General features: G+C 39.8%; 1 protein-coding gene across 1 annotated transcript in view; it reads right to left on the reverse strand.

Annotated features, from left to right (window-relative positions):
- tjp1b (tight junction protein 1b) overlaps positions 1-23,775 on the reverse strand; it is a gene marked incomplete at both ends in the record, with an annotated part of 186,756 nt that overhangs the window by 42,008 nt on the left and 120,973 nt on the right. The window contains 10 exons of the mRNA XM_080736219.1: positions 1,560-1,642; positions 3,350-3,445; positions 5,767-5,951; positions 7,497-7,716; positions 8,009-8,117; positions 9,814-9,964; positions 13,221-13,326; positions 14,557-14,672; positions 15,226-15,255; positions 18,095-18,239. Of these exons, the coding sequence (XP_080592345.1) occupies positions 1,560-1,642; positions 3,350-3,445; positions 5,767-5,951; positions 7,497-7,716; positions 8,009-8,117; positions 9,814-9,964; positions 13,221-13,326; positions 14,557-14,672; positions 15,226-15,255; positions 18,095-18,239 (1,241 nt within the window). The remainder of the gene's footprint in view (positions 1-1,559; positions 1,643-3,349; positions 3,446-5,766; positions 5,952-7,496; positions 7,717-8,008; positions 8,118-9,813; positions 9,965-13,220; positions 13,327-14,556; positions 14,673-15,225; positions 15,256-18,094; positions 18,240-23,775) is intronic.

A 23,775-nucleotide genomic window follows, 5' to 3' on the forward strand; every position in this document is an offset into this window, starting at 1 on the left:
TGATTAAGCCCCGCCCCCTCTGTAACAGGAAGTGCCCTTCGCCAAACAGTAAGTGCCTCTATAACTCATGAACCGTTTGTTGTACAGACTCGCGGCTGGTGTCATTTTTCTCAATTTTTTTTTCTCAATTTTTTTTTTCTCAATTTTTTTTTTCTCAAATTTTTTTTCTCAAATTTTTTTTCTCACAAATTTTTTTTCTCAAAAATTTTTTTTCTCAATTTTTTTTTTTCTCAAATTTTTTTTCTCAAATTTTTTTTTCTCAAATTTTTTTTTCTAAAAAATTTTTTTTTCTCAAATTTTTTTTTCCCAAATTTTTTTTCTCAAATTTTTTTTTCTCAAATTTTTTTTTCTCAAATTTTTTTTCTCACAAATTTTTTTTCTCAAAATTTTTTTTTCTCAATTTTTTTCTCAAATTTTTTTTTTCTCAAATTTTTTTTTCTCAAATTTTTTTTTCCCAAATTTTTTTTCTCAAATTTTTTTTTCTCAAATTTTTTTTTCTCAAATTTCTTTTTCTAAAAATTTTTTTTTTTCCTCAAATTTTTTTTTTCTCAATTTTTTTTTTTCAAAATTTTTTTTCTCAATTTTTTTTTCTCTCAATATTTTTTTTCTCACAATTTTTTTTTCTCAAAAATTTTTTTTTTCTCAAATTTTTTTTTCAGGAAGTGCCCCTCACCAAACAGGAAGTGACCCGTTTTCTCGTGAACCGTTTGTCGTACAGACATGTGGGTGGTGTCATATGAAGAACAATAATGTTAAAGTTTATGCACAAAAATGCTAATGTTAATAACGCTAATGCTAACACCAACCGCTACACAAGGTTGCACAGACTTAGCGAGCTGCAGGCACACTTAAAATTTCTTAGAAATTTTCTTTTCTAGTTATTATTATTAAGTATGGCGGATTACAATAAGTGTTTTGCCATTGCATTGCATGGCAGGCACACTTAACTATATCACCATTAGATTACATTTAACTAAACTATATCACCATTAGATTATATTTAACTAAACTACATCACCATTAGATTACATTTAACTAAACTATATCACTAGATTATATTTAACTAAACTATATCACCATTAGATTACATTTAACTAAACTATATCACCATTAGATTACATATAACTAAACTATATCACCATTAGATTACATTTAACTAAACTATATTACCATTAGATTACATATAACTAAACTATATCACCATTAGATTACATTTAACTAAACTATATCACCATTAGATTACATTTAACTAAACTATATCACCATTAGATTACATTTAACTAAACTATATCACCAGGGACCATTAGATTATATTTAACTAAAACTACATCACCAGGGACCATTAGATTATATTTAACTAAAACTATATCACCAGGGACCATTAGATTACATTTAACTAAACTATATCACCAGGGGACCATGGTACATCACGCTTAGATTAGACTAAACTAAAACTAATGGGGAAAAAAACATTTTTAGTTAGCAATTTTTTTTAACGAGGCCTGGCTTTGGCATTGTCAAGCCTTTATTGTAACGACATTATTGACATTAAGACATACTCTGTCAATGATCTGCTTGATGGTGTGAAGACGGATAATTCCTGAACTGCGTTGGTCAGTTCCTGCATCTCGAGGTTCACTTTCTGGAAAACACGACAGAGAGACAACACTAGTGACAAATGATATTAACACTGGTGACTTATGTGATAGTAGTGACTTATATGTGATGATAGAGACAACAGTAATGACTTATATGTGATACAGACAACAGTAATGACTTATATGTGATCCAGACAACAGTAATGACTTATATGTGATCCAGACAACAGTAGTGACTTATATGTGATGATAGAGACAACAGTAATGACTTATATGTGATCCAGACAACAGTAGTGACTTATATGTGATCCAGACAACAGTAGTGACTTATATGTGATCCAGACAACAGTAGTGACTTATATGTGATGATAGAGACAACAGTAATGACTTATATGTGATCCAGACAACAGTAGTGACTTATATGTGATGATAGAGACAACAGTAATGACTTATATGTGATCCAGACAACAGTAGTGACTTATATGTGATCCAGACAACAGTAGTGACTTATATGTGATGATAGAGACAACAGTAATGACTTATATGTGATACAGACAACAGTAGTGACTTATATGTGATACAGACAACAGTAATGACTTATATGTGATACAGACAACAGTAATGACTTATATGTGATGATAGAGACAACAGTAATGACTTATATGTGATGATAGAGACAACAGTAATGACTTATATGTGATCCAGACAACAGTAATGACTTATATGTGATGCAGACAACAGTAATGACTTATATGTGATCCAGACAACAGTAATGACTTATATGTGATGATAGAGACAACAGTAATGACTTATATGTGATCCAGACAACAGTAGTGACTTATATGTGATCCAGACAACAGTAATGACTTATATGTGATAAAGACAACAGTAATGGCTTATATGTGATACAGACAACAGTAATGACTTATATGTGATGATAGAGACAACAGTAATGACTTATATGTGATACAGACAACAGTAGTGACTTATATGTGATCCAGACAACAGTAATGACTTATATGTGATGCAGACAACAGTAATGACTTATATGTGATGCAGACAACAGTAATGACTTATATGTGATGATAGAGACAACAGTAATGACTTATATGTGATCCAGACAACAGTAATGCCTTATATGTGATCCAGACAACAGTAGTGACTTATATGTGATGATAGAGACAACAGTAATGACTTATATGTGATACAGACAACAGTAATGACTTATATGTGATGATAGAGACAACAGTAATGACTTATATGTGATCCAGACAACAGTAGTGACTTATATGTGATCCAGACAACAGTAATGACTTATATGTGATAAAGACAACAGTAATGACTTATATGTGATACAGACAACAGTAATGACTTATATGTGATGATAGAGACAACAGTAATGACTTATATGTGATACAGACAACAGTAGTGACTTATATGTGATCCAGACAACAGTAATGACTTATATGTGATGATAGAGACAACAGTAATGACTTATATGTGATCCAGACAACAGTAATGACTTATATGTGATGATAGAGACAACAGTAATGACTTATATGTGATGCAGACAACAGTAATGACTTATATGTGATGCAGACAACAGTAATGACTTATATGTGATACAGACAACAGTAATGACTTATATGTGATCCAGACAACAGTAGTGACTTATATGTGATCCAGACAACAGTAATGACTTATATTTGATGCAGATACAGACAGCAGAACAGCAGATAGAAGTGACTTACTGGCTAGTTCATAAATATCAGGCTCTTCTCTCGCCAGTTTTTCTCGAGCCACATCAGCGATGGGTCCAAAGATCACCACAGGCCTCAGGAAGCCGGCTGCACAAAGACACAAAGACAACAGTAAAAACATCACTACTCGTTCATTCCTTTAAAGGGGATTCTCTGTATCGTTCCAATTTTAGTACCACTATACCTCATGGTTCCACCTTGTATACATGGGCCTCTTAAGTCTGACATCATTTTGCATTTTTTACTATAAGCTGATTTTTCTTCTCTTTCTTGTTGACAGGAAAGTGGTAGAATTATACTTTAGTCGTTATTTTTGTCTGGGATCTGTTGAAATAGCAAGGGACACAGCACCGCCCATATTGACAATAAATCTGTCTCAATAGAATCCACCCCAAAAGTACCGCCCCCTTCTTTTCAGTTGCCAGGAAACTGAAGTGGAGGGTCGATTGGGTTTAACCGTCTAGAATGAAATCTCGATATTTCTACGTTTCATTGATTTTAACAAAGGGTAAGGGTTAGGGTAAGGGCCACACTCCCCATTTGAACATGGCCAGATGACAGCTGTTAAATATGCAATCGGAGACTGCTGTTACAATCTGTCGCCACAAGATGGCTCCTTTCCCAAAATACAGTTGGGTCTAAAATGAAGCATATTGGAGAATGAAGTGTTCTTTATTGACTGGGCAAACTAACTGTGTTCCTGCGATTCATTCTATCTTTACTGATTGATATCAAGTCTGTATCAGTTGTTTAAGTCAATCAATGCCATTTGAAATGTGACTCAGCAGATGCTCTTAATCCAGAGCTTTTTACAATAAGCAAGGTAATACATTATTTAATGCACCAACATTAATACATCAAATACATAGAAATATCAATCTAGACAAAATAACACAGGTAGACCAATCACCTAATCAGTAAAAAAAACCTTATATAAAACCTACAAAAATCTAGCTTTCATGTTTGGTCATTGAGGGTAGGCGAGTGCTATGGTAAGTGCTATGGGTTTAGTCTGTAGTTCTAGTGGAAGCTAGGGAGTGAGTCTGTAGTTCTAATGAAGCTAGGGAGTGAGTCTGTAGTTCTAAGTGCAACAGGGAGTTTATTCCACAGTTTGGGGGCCAGGAGAGAGAAGAGTCAAGGACGAGTGGATTTTTGTCCTGGTGTTTTTAGCGAAGGTTCTGTCAGCATCCCTGTGTTGGCTGATCTGAGTGAACGGTGGGGGTCTAGGGGTTGATCAGGTTTTGGAGGTATTAACCTTCTCTGAGCCTCAAATAGGCTGGGAACAGTCACATGACCTAACCTTCTCTCATAGGCTGGGAACAGTCACATGACTAACTTTCTCTCATAGGCTGGGAACAATCACATGACCTAACCTTCTCTCATAGGCTGGGAACAGTCACATGACCTAACCTTCTCTCATAGGCTGGGAACAGTCACATGACTAACCTTCTCTGAGTACTACTCTCTCATAGGCTGGGAACAGTCACATGACCTAATCTTCTCTCATAGGCTGGGAACAGTCACATGACGTACCTTCTCTGAGTACTACTCTCTCATAGGCTGGGAACAGTCACATGACCTAATCTTCTATCATAGGCTGGGAACAATTACATGACCTAACCTTCTCTGAGTACTACTCTCTCATAGGCTGGGAACAGTCACATGACTAACCTTCTCTGAGTACTACTCTCTCATAGGCTGGGAACAGTCACATGCCCTAATCTTCTCTCATAGGCTGGGAACAGTCACATGACTAACCTTCTCTGAGTACTACTCTCTCATAGGCTGGGAACAGTCACATGACTAACCTTCTCTGAGTACTACTCTCTCATAGGCTGGGAACAGTCACATGACTAACCATCTCTGAGTACTACTCTCTCATAGGCTGGGAACAGTCACATGACCAACCTTCTCTGAGTACTACTCTCTCATAGGCTGGGAACAGTCACATGACTAACCTTCTCTGAGTACTACTCTCTCATAGGCTGGGAACAGTCACATGACCAACCTTCTCTGAGTACTACTCTCTCATAGGCTGGGAACAGTCACATGACCAACCATCTCTGAGTACTACTCTCTCATAGGCTGGGAACAGTCACATGACTAACCATCTCTGAGTACTACTCTCTCATAGGCTGGGAACAGTCACATGACTAACCTTCTCTGAGTACTACTCTCTCATAGGCTGGGAACAGTCACATGACCAACCATCTCTGAGTACTACTCTCTCATAGGCTGGGAACAGTCTCATGACTAACCATCTCTGAGTACTACTCTCTCATAGGCTGGGAACAGTCACATGACCAACCATCTCTGAGTACTACTCTCTCATAGGCTGGGAACAGTCACATGACCAACCTTCTCTGAGTACTACTCTCTGATAGGCTGGGAACAGTCACATGACTAACCTTCTCTGAGTACTACTCTCTCATAGGCTGGGAACTTGGTCTGGACGGGTTGAGCTGATAGGTCCTCTCTGCTCTTCCTCAGGTTCCTCTTGGAGCTGCGGAGGCCGCGGAACCTCCAGAAGTCTGCTCTGTCGCCCCCTGCTGTCTTGGGGAGGGTGTACTGCACACTGGACAGCTGCTCAGCTCTGGGGAACGCACACACACACGCACGCACGCACGCACGCACGCACGCACGCACGCACGCACGCACGCACACACGCACGCACGCACACACGCACACACGACCATATAAACATGCAGTTAGAGATGTGTTTCCAGATTAAAAGCAGTCACAGCAGATCATCTCTATTGAATCCAGTACGATCCATATGCACCATCCACGCACACACGCGCCACGGCATTGGCTACAAAAACTAGATACCTCATCCTCATTGGCTAAAAAGCTAGACACCTCATCCTCATTGGCTAAAAAACTAGATACCTCATCCTCATTGGCTAAAAAGCTAGATACCTCATCCTCATTGGCTAAAAAGCTAGACACCTCATCCTCATTGGCTAAAAAGCTAGATACCTCATCCTCATTGGCTAAAAAGCTAGACACCTCATCCTCATTGGCTAAAGAACTAGATACCTCATCCTCATTGGCTAAAGAGCTAGACACCTCATCCTCATTGGCTAAAAAGCTAGATACCTCATCCTCATTGGCTAAAGAGCTAGACACCTCATCCTCATTGGCTAAAAAGCTAGATACCTCATCCTCATTGGCTAAAGAGCTAGACACCTCATCCTCATTGGCTAAAAAGCTAGATACCTTATCCTCATTGGCTAAAGAACTAGATACCTCATCCTCATTGGCTAAAAAGCTAGACACCTCATCCTCATTGGCTAAAAAGCTAGATACCTCATCCTCATTGGCTAAAGAGCTAGACACCTCATCCTCATTGGCTAAAAAGCTAGATACCTCATCCTCATTGGCTAAAGAGCTAGATACCTCATCCTCATTGGCTAAAAATCTAGATACCTCATCCTCATTGGCTAAAAAGCTAGATACCTCATCCTCATTGGCTAAAAAGCTAGACACCTTATCCACCGCTGCAGTTGATTGGATCGACGTGTAGCAGTCGGAGGCGGGTCAAAGTGACTACTGGCCAATCACAGCGTGTCTTTTCCGGGACTTATCAATTCAATTCATCAGAGCTTTATTGGCATGTTTCCATCCACGATAAGACCCGCCCCCACCTGCCTCTGATTGGCCTACCAACTTCCGTTTCTGTGACACGCCTCAGTCCCGCGATGCATAAACCCCAGAGCTGATGGAGGCCTCTAGTGGTCGTTAGGAAAACAACACCTGTTCTTGTTGGGGTTGATGGCCCTAGTGGTGATAAAGGGGAAAAACACCTGATGCTTCTAGTGGTATTAAAGGGGCACTACACCTGTTCTTATTGGGTATAATCCCCCTAGTGGTATTAAAGGGGCACTACACCTGTTCTTATTGGGTATAATCCTCTAGTGGTATTAAAGGGGTACTACACCCGTTCTTATTGGGTATAATCCCTCTAGTGGTATTAAAGGGGTACTACACCTGTTCTTATTGGGTATAATCCTCTAGTGGTATTAAAGGGGTACTACACCTGTTCTTATTGGGTATAATCCTCTAGTGGTATTAAAGGGGTACTACACCTGTTCTTATTGGGTGTAATCCCTCTAGTGGTATTAAAGAGGTACTACACCTGTTCTTATTGGGTATGATCCCTCTCTCCACTTCCTGGTGGTTCTTTCCGATGCGTATGGCCAGCCAGGATCCCAGCTTGCCGTTGTAGAGCGTGTCGACCACGCGGAACACCTCGCCCTTGTTGAAGCTCAGGCCGTACGGAGACTCCTTCTCGTACTCGAAGTGCGTCCGGATGTAGAAGGAGTCGCCCACGTCTGACTCTACGATCCTACGGTACACTGAGGACACAACCAATCACATTACAGTACACTGAGGACACAACCAATCACATTACAGTATACTGAGGACATAAACCAATCACAATACAGTACACTGAGGACACAACCAATCACATTACAGTGTACTGAGGACACAACCAATCACAATACAGTGTACTGGATGGGTCAGACACATAAACCAATGGTCAATGAAGTAAAGTAAAGTAAAGCTTTAAGTTGTAAATACATCTTCTATTTAAGATGATAACCGGTTATAATCGAATCAAATCAAATCAAATCCAGCTCCACTCACCATCTTTCTTCTTCTGAGCCAGAATGCTGACCTCTTCACCTTTAGGAAGGTCCAGCAGGAACAGCACCGCCTCTTCCCGAATGATGTTGGCAAAATCTACATTATTTACCTGCAACGAAGAAGAAAATCTACATTATTTACCCAGGACAAACTGACTCTATGGGAGCCAACCCAGGACAAACTGACTCTATGGGAGCCAACCCAGGACAAACTGACTCTATAGGAGCCAACCCAGGACAAACTGACTCTATAGGAGCCAACCCAGGACAAACTGACTCTATGGGAGCCAACCCAGGACAAACTGACTCTATGGGAGCCAACCCAGGACAAACTGACTCTATGGGAGCCAACCCAGGACAAACTGACTCTATGGGAGCCAACCCAGGACAAACTGACTCTATGGGAGCCAACCCAGGACAAAGCGAGAAGCACCCCCTGCGTAGATGCACTGTGGTGCAACAGCTTAAGATAACAACACTGTAGAGCTCTAGACCCTGATGTTAGATAGCAGAGTGTGGAGGGTTTATAGCTTTAGACCCTGATGTTAGATAGGAGAGTGTGGAGGGTTTAGAGTTCTAGACTCTGATGTTAGATAGGAGAGTGTGGAGGGTTTAGAGCTCTAGACCCTGATGTTAGATAGCAGAGTGTGGAGGGTTTAGAGCTCTAGACCCTGATGTTAGATAGCAGAGTGTGGAGGGTTTAGAGCTCTAGACCCTGATGTTAGATAGGAGAGTGTGGAGGGTTTAGAGCTCTAGACCCTGATGTTAGATAGCAGAGTGTGGAGGGTTTAGAGCTCTAGACTCTGATGTTAGATAGCAGAGTGTGGAGGGTTTAGAGCTCTAGACCCTGATGTTAGATAGGAGAGTGTGGAGGGTTTAGAGCTCTAGACCCTGATGTTAGATAGCAGAGTGTGGAGGGTTTAGAGCTCTAGACCCTGATGTTAGATAGGAGAGTGTGGAGGGTTTAGAGCTCTAGACCCTGATGTTAGATAGGAGAGTGTGGAGGGTTTAGAGCTCTAGACCCTGATGTTAGATAGCAGAGTGTGGAGGGTTTAGAGCTCTAGACTCTGATGTTAGATAGCAGAGTGTGGAGGGTTTAGAGCTCTAGACCCTGATGTTAGATAGGAGAGTGTGGAGGGTTTAGAGCTCTAGACCCTGATGTTAGATAGCAGAGTGTGGAGGGTTTAGAGCTCTAGACCCTGATGTTAGATAGGAGAGTGTGGAGGGTTTAGAGCTCTAGACTCTGATGTTAGATAGGAGAGTGTGGAGGGTTTAGAGCTCTAGACTCTGATGTTAGATAGCAGAGTGTGGAGGGTTTAGAGCTCTAGACTCTGATGTTAGATAGCAGTGTGGAGGGCATAAAGGCATTGGCCTGTAAAGTGTTGGTATAACATACTGGTTTTGCCTTTCAGACGAGTCAGACCCTAACCCTATTATTAATATTAATATTAATAATAATATTACCCTGAGTATCTGGTCTCCCTCCTCCAGAGCCTCCTTAGCAGCAGGACTGTATATTACTGTATATTACTGTATACTACTGTATATTACTGTATATTACTGTATATTACTGTATTATACTAACCCTGAGTATCTGGTCTCCTTCCTCCAGACCCTCCTTAGCAGCAGGACTGTATATTACTGTATATTACTGTATATTACTGTATATTACTGTATTATACTAACCCTGAGTATCTGGTCTCCCTCCTCCAGACCCTCCTTAGCAGCAGGGCTGTATATTACTGTATATTACTGTATAATACTGTATATTACTGTATATTATTAATAATAATGTATTATACTAACCCTGAGTATCTGGTCTCCTTCCTCCAGACCCTCCTTAGCAGCAGGGCTATCCTCCAGGACTCCTGCTACAAAGATCCCCACATCGTTGCCTCCTGCCAGACGCAGACCAACACTTTCTCCCTTCTTAAACTTCACCAGCTTCATGCTGGGCCTGACGGGAACACAATTCATATTTATCATTATTGTTTACAGACACGTTTGTCATTACAGGTGGAACCTTAAAAAAACCCATCTAAAATGGATTGTAATTTCTTTCAAAACCATCAGATCTACAGGGTACTACAGGGTACTATTTATTTATTTATTGCACAACAATGTCATGACAAAGTATAAAACCAGTAAGACTCCCTAATCGGGAGATAAGCCACCGTCATGTCGCATACACAAACTAGAAGGCAATGGTAGCCAATCAGGAGGGAATATGGGAAATGGGACAGATCCATGTTGATGACATGACTTTAGAGATACTGTGTACCGCTTTGTGTGATTTTAGGCCAAAATCTGTAGGAGCAGTGTCCAAAAATGTGTTTAAAAAAAATCGCAGCAAAAAAAAAAAAGAATTATAAGAATGGTGGCGCTAGAAGGGGGGCAGTTGATAAATAAGGGGTGGGGGTTGTGGTTTGGCAGCCAGTGTGTGTGCAAAGTGAGTGCTATAATAATATAATATAATATAATATAATATAATTGTGGGCTCGCCTAAAAGGCGAGCACACTTTAGATATTGTCATTATTTATTTATTTATTTATATACTATATCAAGTTCTCCTCAAAACTTCGGTTCCTTTCTACTCCTACATACTTAGTGAGAAAATGAAAATAAAAACATCAATGTGTTCAGTTTACAGTGGCGAAGTGTGCTATTATTTTATATAGCAATCGGCCAAATGGTGGCGCTGTAGGAAGCCTTCGAAAGTGCGATCTTTGAACAGGTATAGCTCATGCTCTGTTATACGTACAGCCATGAAACCTGTATACACTTATGCGTCTCCTCATGCCGAACAACTTTTACCCTCTAACTTTTGACCTCTGACCTTTAGGTCTCCCACAATTCGGAATTATATGAAAAACAGTACAAATCTATCTCCTCCTGGGATTTTCGCGTCAAGTGCACAAAACTTTTTTCACATGAACTTTGGACCAATACGGTCAAACTGTCTGGTTGGATTTCTTTTAAAGTGAAATATAATTTTTTAATAATTCAATATATATTGCGGTTTTATGCAAATTATTCTTCGGCCTCTAAATCATACATGCAAAGTTACACGTTCATGGCATTTGGCAAAGATGTGGAGGGTTAGTCAAAGTATCACTGAAACCAATTTTATTCCAATCGGCCAAAGGGGGGCGCTATACGAAGCGTCTGAAAATTCAAACTTCAAACGGGCATAAGTCATGACTCGTTTCGTTTGAAGACATGCAACTTGTTACACGCGTGCTTTGACTCAAGCGGAAGACATCTGTGTCGTTGTTAAGTAAGCTCCGCCCTTCGATTTTCCGCCACTTTGAGCAGTTTGTAAAACGCGTAAACCCGCTTTTATTCTGGAATTTTCGCGTCACGTGCACAAAACTTTTTTTACGTGAACTTTGGACCGATATCTAAAGATCTGTCAGATCGGATTTCTTTAACATTGAAACATGCTTTTTTAAATAATTCAAACAATATTGCATTTTTATGCAAATTATTCTTCTGCCTCTAAAACATACATGCAAAGTCACATTTTCATGACAAAATAGTGTAGAGGGTTAGTTCACATATCACTGAAACCAATCTTACCCCAAATGGCCAAAGGGGGGCGCTATATAATTTTGAGCAGTTTGTAAAACGCTTAAACCCGTTTTTATTCTAGGATTTTTTTTGCAATTTGCATGAAACATTCTACACGCAATCTAAGGACCTTTATCTAACATGTCTATGAAGTGCACACAAAAAATTTATAAAATAATAATAATAAATATAGCTGCAAGCAGCGATAAAGTGGCCAAAGCCAAAAACACCTCAAATCATGAACACAGCCTGGGATGTGCGTGAAATCTTGCAAGCACATTCCCAATAGTTCAAGGAACAGATACCAACCTTCTCACATTGGCCTGTTATAGCGCCACCAGCGGGTCAACTTTTGCACAACACATTTTTGGAACAAAATGGACCAATCTTTGACGTCAGTAACGTCAAAGAGAGCACTGCCTGCGATCTTGACATTTTGTGCTTTTATAGCCATTGTTTTCTGGCTTGAAGCGAGCCCACAATTGTTTCGAAGGAACAATATTTTTCTAGTATAATATAATATAATATAATATAATACAATATAATATAATATAATATAATATATATATAATAAATATCTAAAACTTTCCAACGTCCCATCATGCAGTGCGGCAGCAGAATGATCTTGCGATCGTATCGATCTCGCTATGAAACACCAGTAGCAGACATGTTATGTTGTGTTTTGATTACTAGTTAGTAGTGCTCCTATTCTGTCTGTTTCTTTGGTTAGCAAGTAGCACTAGCAAGCAACAGGCTAGCCACTAGCCAGCCACGTAACAACACTACGTCATCTGCTTTGCTACTGTTGTGTTGGTCAGACGGTGAACCAATCGCAGAAGACTGCCTCTTTGGCAACGCCCATCCCAGAAACTGCTGCAGAGGGAAGCGATTTCAGACTGAATAATGGAGTGAAAGAAATACAATTCAGGCTGAGTGTCAGGCTGCCCCTGAATTACACTGTTACTTTATTTTACAATCTTACATCGTAAACATGCACATCTTTCCACCTGACATACAGTAGGTTATGTCACCTGACATACAGTAGGTTATGTCACCTGACATACAGTAGGTTAAGTCACGCTTTACATCAGAACTGACTGAAAATAACTTTATACTTGATGTTTAACCACTTGAACCCCAGCATCACTATTACTACTGGGGGGAAGGTTCTAACCCTAACCCTAACCCTAACCCCAGCATCACTATTACTACTGGGGGGAAGGTTCTAACCCTAACCCTAACCCTAACCCCAGAATCACTATTCTGGGGGGAAGGTTCACAAAAAGAAATGGATGAAAGAGTTGGTCAGAACTCATCAAGTACAGTGCAAATCAGGTGTGTTTTACTAAGCATAGTGAAGTGATAATGATGAAGTATTGTGTTTTACTAAGCATAGTGAAGTGATAATGATGAAGTATTGTGTTTTACTAAGCATAGTGAAGTGATAATGATGAAGTATTGTGTTTTACTAAGCATAGTGAAGTGATAATGATGAAGTATTGTGTTTTACTAAGCATAGTGAAGTGATAATGATGAAGTATTGTGTTTTACTAAGCATAGTGAAGTGATAATGATGAAGTATTGTGAGGCACCCTAAGGATGGATTATGATGACATGATGACATCATAATGATGACACATACCGTAGGATGCTGTCGTCATGGGCAGCGCTGGGCACCGGGGCATCAGAGGGGCTGACTGGCAGGTCAACGTCAGGCTGGCCAGGCTGGGCGTAAACTGGCTTGGGTTCTGAAACAACACAGGGACTTAATACGTTAAAATGTCTTATTGTCCATGTCCAAAACCATGTAAATACTTTAAAATGTCTTATTGTCAATGTCCAAAACCATGTAAATACTTTAAAATGTCTTATTGTCAATGTCCAAAACCTTATAAATACTTTAAAATGTCTTATTGTCAATGTCCAAAACCTTATAAATACTTTAAAATGTCTTATTGTCCATGTCCAAAACCTCATAAATACTTTAAAATGTCTTATTGTCCATGTCCAAAACCATGTAAATACTTTAAAATTTCTTATTGTCCATGTCCAAAACCTTATAAATACTTTAAAATGTCTTATTGTCCATGTCCAAAACCATATAAATACTTTAAAATGTCTTATTGTCCATGTCCAAAACCTTATGAATACTTTAAAATGTCTTTATTGTCCATGTCCAAAACCTTATAAATACTTTAAAATGTCTTATTGTCCATGTCCAAAACCTTATAAATACTTTAAAATGTCTTATTGTCCATGTCCAAAACCTTATAAATACTTTAAAATGTCTTATTGTCAATGTCCAAAACCTTATAAATACTTTAAAATGTCTTATTGTCCATGTCCAAAACCTTATAAATACTTTAAAATGTCTTATTGTCCATGTCCAAAACCATGTAAATACTTTAAAATGTCTTATTCCAAAACCTTATAAATACTTTAAAATGTCTTATTGTCCATGTCCAAAACCTTATAAATACTTTAAAATGTCTTATTGTCAATGTCCAAAACCTTATAAATACTTTAAAATGTCTTATTGTCCATGTCCAAAACCTTATAAATACTTTAAAATGTCTTATTGTCCATGTCCAAAACCATGTAAATACTTTAAAATGACTTATTGTCCATGTCCAAAACATTATAAATACTTTAAAATGTCTTATAGTCCATGTCCAAAACCTTATGAATACTTTAAAATGTCTTTATTGTCCATGTCCAAAACCTTATAAATACTTTAAAATGTCTTTATTGTCCATGTCCAAAACCTTATAAATACTTTAAAATGTCCTTATTGTCCATGTCCAAAACCTTATAAATACTTTAAAATGTCCTTATTGTCCATGTCCAAAACCTTATAAATACTTTAAAATGTCTTATTGTCCATGTCCAAAACATTATAAATACTTTAAAATGTCCTTATTGTCCATGTCCAAAACCTTATAAATATGCCGCACCCACCCACCCACCCACGCACGCACCTGGGAGAGGAGGAAGAGGTTTCTCCTCTCGTGATGAAGAGTCCAGAGGTTTAGGAAGAGGAATCTCCTCCACCATCTTGGAGGCCGTGGTCTTCACCCTGTCGTCATCACGAACTCTGAAACATCATCATTATTATTATTATTATTATTATCATCTTCACCCTGTCGTCATCACGAACTCTGTGGCTGGGGACAAACACACCAGGTTTATTAACTCTTTATTTAACTCACTGATTGACCCTTTATATTATTTAATTAACTCCCTGATGCTCATGGGACCACCAGTGTATATATATATATATATATATATATATATATATATATATATATATTAGGACACCAGTCTGCAAGGTCAAATCCTCAGGGTCTTTCTTTCTTTCCTTTCCTTTTATTAATTCTTTTTGTACATTCTGTATCTCCGAACATGTAAAGGTACTCTTCAGAACCAGAATCCTCTGTATGCTCATATGACAGGTCGTACAGTATAAAACAGTGGATCCTCTGTAAGGTCATATCAGTGTAAAACAGTGGGTGAAATGAGTGTTTGTGCAACAAGCTCCATCGTTGATGCAGAGAGACCTATCAATAAGAAACAAACATAGGATCTATAAGTATGTACACATCAGTACCTGAGATGAGACACATGATCTATAGATCTACCATTAGTACCTGAGATGAGACACATGCAGCGTTAAGTACCTGAGGTAAGACATAAAGGTGTGAACAATGAACACAGCAGCACATCTATAGCCTACTGTACATTGTACTGTACACATCTATACTGTACACTGTACACATCTATACTGTACACTGTACACATCTATACTGTACACTGTACGCAGATGTTGGTAGGATAATACAGACGAGCAATGTCCACCGCTAAGCCTACCTCTGGCCAAACTTCTGATTAAGCCTTAAGTCGACTGATGGACAAAGGACCTTTTTAGTCTGACATTATTGTATTCTGGAACACCGTATCTCCTTCCTGAAGGCAGCAGCCTATATTCTCTATGCAACACATGGCTACTATTAGAGGTAATGTTTCTTGCCAACCTTAGAATGCTGTTATCATACGTAGTCGTATAGCCTCTGAAGTGGTTGTCCAACTATCTTTGAACAAATGTTCAATTGTTGCAGCAGTTGTGACTTTAGGGCTGCAGACAAGCATCCATACCAGGTGGTTCTACAGTACTGAAGAACACTCATAATAACATCCATACCAGGTGGTTCTACTGAAGAACACTCATAATAACATCCATACCAGGTGGTTCTACAGTACTGAAGAACACTCATAATAACATCCATACCAGGTGGTTCTACAGTACTGGAGAACACTCATAATAACATCCATACCAGGTGGTTCTACTGAAGAACACTCATAATAACATCCATACCAGGTGGTTCTACTGAAGAACACTCATAATAACATCCATACCAGGTGGTTCTACTGAAGAACACTCATAATAACATCCATACCAGGTGGTTCTACTGAAGAACACTCATAATAACATCCATACCAGGTGGTTCTACAGTACTGAAGAACACTCATAATAACATCCATACCAGGTGGTTCTACTGAAGAACACTCATAATAACATCCATACCAGGTGGTTCTACTGAAGAACACTCATAATAACATCCATACCAGGTGGTTCTTGGTTCTACAGTACTGAAGAACACTCATAATGACAGAAGTGAAAAACATAAGAAGAATCTGTCTACTAGCACCAAATGATCATAAACGGCGAAGGAAGTAGATTCCTTGCTTTGTTTTCTTACACACAGATTCAATCTGGTAACTAGGGTTGGAGCTGGACACAGGTCCGCTACATACTACATAGCTGTGGGCTTATCAAGCCTGTTATCGAGCATAGCGTCCCATGATGTCATGTTTAAACAATCAAGACAAGAGGCCATCAAGACATTATTACGGTACTATTCATAATATAAAGCCATTTAACACTTATTGCACACTGATAGGTAAAGATAATATTTGTTACTTTTGTCAATTGTCATCTTCATAGATGGTGGTCAGCCACAAACGCACAGTCACAACAACTGGCCAATAATAAAATATGCCAGTTCTGTTCCGAATTAGTCGTCTCAAATCTTTCTACAAAATATTAGAAAACTCTCAATAGTGGGCTGGATAAAGGCATGATCGATATGGTGCTCATTATCAACAAAAAATAACATTGTCCATCCCTTCTGTTAACTTACACCCCAAATACACATACTGTACATAAATCTAGACAACTAGCCAGCTATAATTCCATCATACATCAAAACATCCATAAATATATGTAGCAACTAGCAATCTATGTACAATAGGAAGCTAATGCCATCATAAATCTATGAACTGTATAAACTACTAGCCAGCTAGCAAGCTAATGCTATCATAAATCTATGTAGCAACTAGCAATCTATGTACAACTAGCCAGCTAATGCCATCATAAATCTATGAACTGTATAAACTACTAAACAGCTAGCAAGCTAATGCTATCATAAATCTATGAACTGTATAAACTACTAGACAGCTAGCAAGCTAATGCCATCATAAATCTATGAACTGTATAAACTACTAGACAGCTAGCAAGCTAATGCTATCATAAATCTATGAACTGTAAAAACTACTAGACAGGTAGCAAGCTAATGCCATCATAAATCTATGAACTGTATAAACTACTAGACAGCTAGCCAGCTAATGCTATCATAAATCTATGTAGCAACTAGCAATCTATGTACAACTAGCCAGCTAATGCTATCATAAATCTAAGTATAAACTAGACATCTAGTCATCTATACTTCTACGAATCTATTCGTCGTAAATCTCAGACTTACGGCAAAATCCATTTTAGTTTATTATGAAGTCTAGGAAGGAGACAGAGGGTTTATTATGTTTAATACATAATAAGAATTGCGACGTCAGGTCAAAAACCTGCAGCTCATGTCCGTCAGTGAGGCCTGATTATGGATCCCACTGGGAAAGATGGATGGAAACGGCATAGAGCGCTTGTTTTCACAGTTATTGTCCACGACATTGCAAGCGGCGCAAAGGCCAGCGGACCTTGGTCCTGCTCTTCGCGCCCGAGCGCCGCAGGCGCAAGTGCCCGCGAAGAGCGGGCCAGGGCCTCGCGGCCGGCGGAGCGCCGTGCGAGTTACGAAGCCGTGGTGAATGCAATCGTTCTATTTATGCCCAGGCCGTAAGGCCTGGGCAAGCGCACGATAAACGCAATGATAATTGGGTTTTGGTGCACCTCGCGCGGTCCAAGTGACTACAACGGAGGGCTCCCTACGTCCGGTTCAGCCAATCACAAGCTTCAAAAATTAGTCCGGGGCGTGGTTATCCATCTTTCCCAGTGGGATCCATAATCACGCGTCAGTGAGTGATTGAGTGAGTCACACTAGTTGCACCCCAGGGTGCGTTGTGTATTAGTCACACACACACACACACACACACACACACACACACACACACACACACACACACACACACACACACACACACACACACACACACACACACACACATCTTTACCTGCCGTTGCTGACGTGCGGGGGGGAGGGTCTGTGGTGGTCCTCGGGGGATCTGGAGCTGCGGCGGTGGCGGTTGGAGGAGGAGTGGTCCACATGGTCCACATGGTCCACATGGTCCGAGCCCAGAGAATGGACCTCTGACATGTCTGAGTTAGAGAGAGAGTACAGTATAACTATATATATAACCTTATAGAGAATGTACCTCTGACATGTCTGAGTTAGAGAGAGAGTATAACTATATATATAACCTTATAGAGAATGGACCTCTGAGATGGCTGAGTTAGAGAGAGAGTATAACTATATATATAACCTTATAGAGAATGTACCTCTGATATGTCTGCGTTAGAGAGAGAGTATAACTATATATATATAACCTTATAGAGAATGTACCTCTGACATGTCTGAGTTAGAGAGAGAGTATAACTATATATATAACCTTATAGAGAATGGACCTCTGAGATGGCTGAGTTAGAGAGAGAGTATAACTATATATATAACCTTATAGAGAATGTACCTCTGATATGTCTGAGACCAGAGAGAGGATGATAGATTAACTATAACTATATTAGTCCCCCCAGGAATCCGCGATTCCGCGATCACGGAATTTATCGCGGAACTCGCGACCACCCGCGGATTTCTCGGCCATTTGCGGACTTTTCTGACTGCCGCGGAATAACAGTCGCGAGTGGCAGCAGAGCGGCGGGAGTAGTTATTACTAGGGATGCCCCGATCAGGGTTTTTTTGCTCCCGATCCGATACCGATCAAATATTATTGCTTCCGATTCGATCCCGATCTTTCCCGATCCGATCTTTTGGCAAGGCATTAAGAAAAAAAAAATCTATTCATTCTATCACTTAGTGCAGCAATGAATCAACAAATTAAAAACAAAGCTTATGAGTAGTGTATAGTGATATAGGCCTACTAGTGCAGTGTTTCTCAATCATTGTGCAGCGGACCTTTGGTGTGGCCTTTGAAATTTGGCAGTGAAGTCACGATTTAAGGACTTTTAAAACCTGTTTAATACCTCAAAAAATAAAATAAAATAGACCATTACAGCATCAAAAATAATCAACAAACTATATAAAAACTGGTAAAACATTGGCCATTTTTAAAGTTGAAACAAAATAAGTTAAGAACCAATTAACCAGTCTACTTTAAAAGTATGCAGTAGCAGCTAGTTCAGTGGTTCTCAACCTTTTCAGGCCGTGACCCCCAAAATAATCATATTTTAACTGGGGACCCCCGACCCTGAAGAGTTGAGGAAGTATATTTTGTATAACGCGGTTCTATTTTGAAAATAGCAGATCTACGTTGTGAGCATGTAGATCGGCTATTTTCACAATTTCTGGCTTTAATATTTGACAATTTGGCCAATGTTTAATTTGTCATTTTAGAGGTATTAAAAAGTCCTTAATTTTTCACTTTCGAAATGTGCAGATACCCTCTATACACTTAAACTTTATGTTGATTTGTTTACTGTTGAGAGAGAAAACAATGTTGCACATTAAGTTAATCATCTGGGGACCCCCCCAAAATAATTTGAGGACCCCCCTGGGGGTCCCGACCCACAGGTTGAGAACCACTGAGCTAGTTGACAGTGCAGAGAGACATAATTGCCTTCCTTTGATCCATTAGCAAGGGGCCAATTACTACTTATTGGCATCAGCTGCCAGCTGTACACAGAGTCTGACACAATCACCTTCCCTCTGCAGTGCTCTGTCTGTCTCATTTCTCCAAAAGCCCTTGAATATGGTTGAAAATGATTAAGGATTACTGTGATTATGGTAAGCTTACATTTCATATCGCATTCACCTTACCTGTAACTTTCAGTACTCCCAGAAAATATTTTTTTGAAAAAAAAAAAAAAAAAAAAAAAAAAATTCCCGATTTTTTTTCCCCCGATCTCCGATCTTATAAAAACGGCCATATCGGCGGCCGATCCGATCACGTGATCGGGATCGGGCAACCCTAGTTATTACTACTATTATAAAACGATGTGTACATGGTTTGATCAGTGGCCACCTCATACAGAGCCAGGGGGAATAGCTTAGCTTCCCTCCTGCTAGCACTGATGCTGTATGGTGGTCCGGTCCCACATTCGTTCCTGACAGAAACTTTGTCCTGAACTATAGTTCCTCTCTATGCCTATGGTCCTGGCAATAACAATGCTAACGCAGAAGAGAATACATAGATATTACACCCATACTAGGTAGTAGGTAGGCTATCCTCTAAAATGTGGTTACTATGGGCATGGTTTGGATGACAATATAGTCTTTGCAACAGAAAGTAATTATTAAAAATAATAGCAATTAAAAAATAATAGATTTAATATTGGGATTTGTATTCTCAAAAATGATTATTCGATTATTCTAACCACTAATTACAATTAATTGTAGCTATTTCATGAAGGGTTTTACTTGATTATTAGAACTATATCATTTTTTGCTTGATAACTGGTCATTTTAGGTTGTTTTTTAATGTCCACGGAATCAAGAAATGTTCTCCGCAGAATTCCGCAGAATCAGGATTGTTCTCCGCGGAATAAAGATTTTTTCTCCGCGGATTCCTGGGGGGACTACTATAACCTTATAGAGAATGGACCTCTGAGATGTCTGAGACCAGAGAGATGGATGGATGGATGGATGGATGGATGGATGGATGGATGGAAGGATGGATGGATGGATGGATGGATGGATGGATGGATGGAAGGATGGATGGATGGATGGATGGATGGAAGGATGGATGGATGGATGGATGGATGGATGGATGGATGGAAGGATGGATGGATGGATGGATGGATGGATGGATGGAAGGATGGATGGATGGATGGATGGATGGATGGATGGATGGATGGATGGATGGAAGGATGGATGGATGGATGGATGGAAGGATGGATGGATGGATGGATGGATGGATGGATGATGGATGGATGGATGGATTGAGGCAAAAAGCCACATGTGGTTACCTGGTATTTTATCTCTCCACACATATAATGTGCCTCTCAGCAGTTAATGCCCCATCTGACTGTACCACTTTCTGCTCTGTCTCTTTCTGGTCAATATGTAGACAGTAGACACCAGTGTCTCTTTCTGGTCAACATGTAGACAGTAGACACCAGTGTCTCTTTCTGGTCAATATGTAGACAGTAGACACCAGTGTCTCTTTCTGGTCAATATGTAGACAGTAGACACCAGTGTCTCTTTCTGGTCAATATGTACACAGTAGACACCAGTGTCCCTTTCTGGTCAATATGTAGACAGTAGACACCAGTGTCTCTTTCTGGTCAATATGTAGACAGTAGACACCAGTGTCTCTTTCTGGTCAATATGTAGACAGTAGACACCAGTGTCTCTTTCTGGTCAATATGTAGACAGTAGACACCAGTGTCTCTTTCTGGTCAATATGTACACAGTAGACACCAGTGTCTCTTTCTGGTCAATATGTAGACAGTAGACACCAGTGTCTCTTTCTGGTCAATATGTAGACAGTAGACACCAGTGTCTCTTTCTGGTCAATATGTAGACAGTAGACACCAGTGTCTCTTTCTGGTCAATATGTAGACAGTATACACCAGTGTCTCTTTCTTGTCATGTAGACACCATTGTTTTGTGTTAAGTTTATGACATCTTAACCCAAGTCCCCAACTGTAAACCAATCCAGTGACTTTGATTGGTGCAGGGCTGAGCATGGATTCAACAGATTGTAAATTCCATCATTTATCTATTTCACGGCAGATTAGCTTATCATCCCTAACCCTTAAATTCAACAACTTCTTTCAATGGACCTTGTTTTATGTGATGGCCTTCCTGCCCTGGTATTTGGCCTTTGTGCCCTAAAATGATGGACAACACCAAAGGCCAAGTGGCCACGCCCCTAAAATGATGGACAACACCAAAGGTCAAAGTGGCCACGCCCCTAAAATGATGAAATCCCAGGCCTGTTCAGGTGTAAATGGGGTGCGGTTAGGGGTTAGGGCAGGGTTCCCCAATAGGCGGCCCGCGGGCCATTTGCGGCCCGCGGGGGCTACTGTCTGGCCCCCACCAACCCCAGTAATAATGGTGGTATAAGAAGGGGGGCTACTGTCTGGCCCCCACCAACCCCAGTAATAATGGTGGTACAAGAGCAGCAACAACACTAGTACTGTATATTGTCGTTGTCGGCTGGAAACCTTGTATCTCCAAATTTGTACGTTCTTTCGCAAATCATACAAGGCCGCCGCACAAAAGTAGTGAAAACAGCCGAGGCGTTGTGTGCTTGTAGATCGGCTGTGTGCTTGTAGATCGGCTGTTTTCACTGTTTTCACTAGTTAAAATGATAAATGAAAAACGAACTGTTTTGGTCATACAAGATTTTCACCCGACAACGACGATATCTGAACTGTCACTGGAGTAGCGGGAACCATCACGAGAACGAAGGTGAGGTCTGCACACTGGTGGTTTGCTCCCAAAATGGATTATTTATTGTACCATTATAAAAAAGACAACGTTTCGACGCCCTTCGGCGTCTTCATCAGGTCTAAAGTGAATCACACAATAGGCTAGCCAGCTATATGGAACCGGACAGAGGAAGTAATCAGTACACATGTGTATCAGCTGGGTAGACACACCCATCAGGTCTGGTAGTACTGCCCATTTAAACATAGAGGAATCTGGGCTAGTAACAATGACAATAATTATAAAAAGTCTACCAGTGTAGTCCAGTTAGCCAAACAACATAACATGTGTAAAAAATATATATATACAGGGTCCCTCAGTATGCGCCCAATGAATAGACCAAAACAAAAAATATAAATAGTACACACAGTGTAATCGAAAAAGTAGGGCAATGATAAAAGACAGTAACATTAGAAAAACATACACTCAACCTATTAATTCTAAAAACGTTTTGTCAGACATTCCTCCAGGCAATTTCAAGTGCTCCAATTGTGCACAGTGCGGCTATACCAACAAATGTCAATACTTTACACACCCACACAGTGGAAAAGAGGTTGCTATACGTGGTACTATAACATGTTCTACGACACATGTAGTCTATCTTATCAAGTGCCCTTGTGGACTTGCCTATATAGGCAAGACCAACAGGGCCCTCCGCACCAAAATCAGTGAACATAGGAGTAACATCAGGTGCGGTGACAAACGAAACCCAGTTGCGGCTCACTTTAAAAAATATGGACATAGCATAACCTCTTTTCGCTACTGGGGGATAGAAAAAGTCGAAAAACCTCCCCGGGGTGGTGATCACAATCGCCTCCTCCTCCAAAGGCAATCCTATTATATATATACCCTTAACACTATGGCCCCCAGTGGACTTAACGAGGAATTTGACATCAAGCCTTTTTTGTGACATGTTTTTTCCTTTCTTCTGTATATATTTATTATATTTCTTATTCGTGTGTACATATGTGCTGTTTTTCTAATGTTACTGTCTTTTATCATTGTTCTACTTTTTCGATTACACTGTGTGTACTATTTATATTTTTTGTTTTGGTCTATTCATTGGGCGCATACTGAGGGACCCTGTATATATATTTTTTTACACATGTTATGTTGTTTGGCTAACTGGACTACACTGGTAGACTTTTTATAATTATTGTCATTGTTACTAGCCCAGATTCCTCTATGTTTAAATGGGCAGTACTACCAGACCTGATGGGTGTGTCTACCCAGCTGATACACATGTGT

Source organism: Nannobrachium achirus (genome assembly GCF_963921795.1).
Source record: "Nannobrachium achirus genome assembly, chromosome: 11".
NCBI classification, from domain to species: domain Eukaryota; kingdom Metazoa; phylum Chordata; class Actinopteri; order Myctophiformes; family Myctophidae; genus Nannobrachium; species Nannobrachium achirus.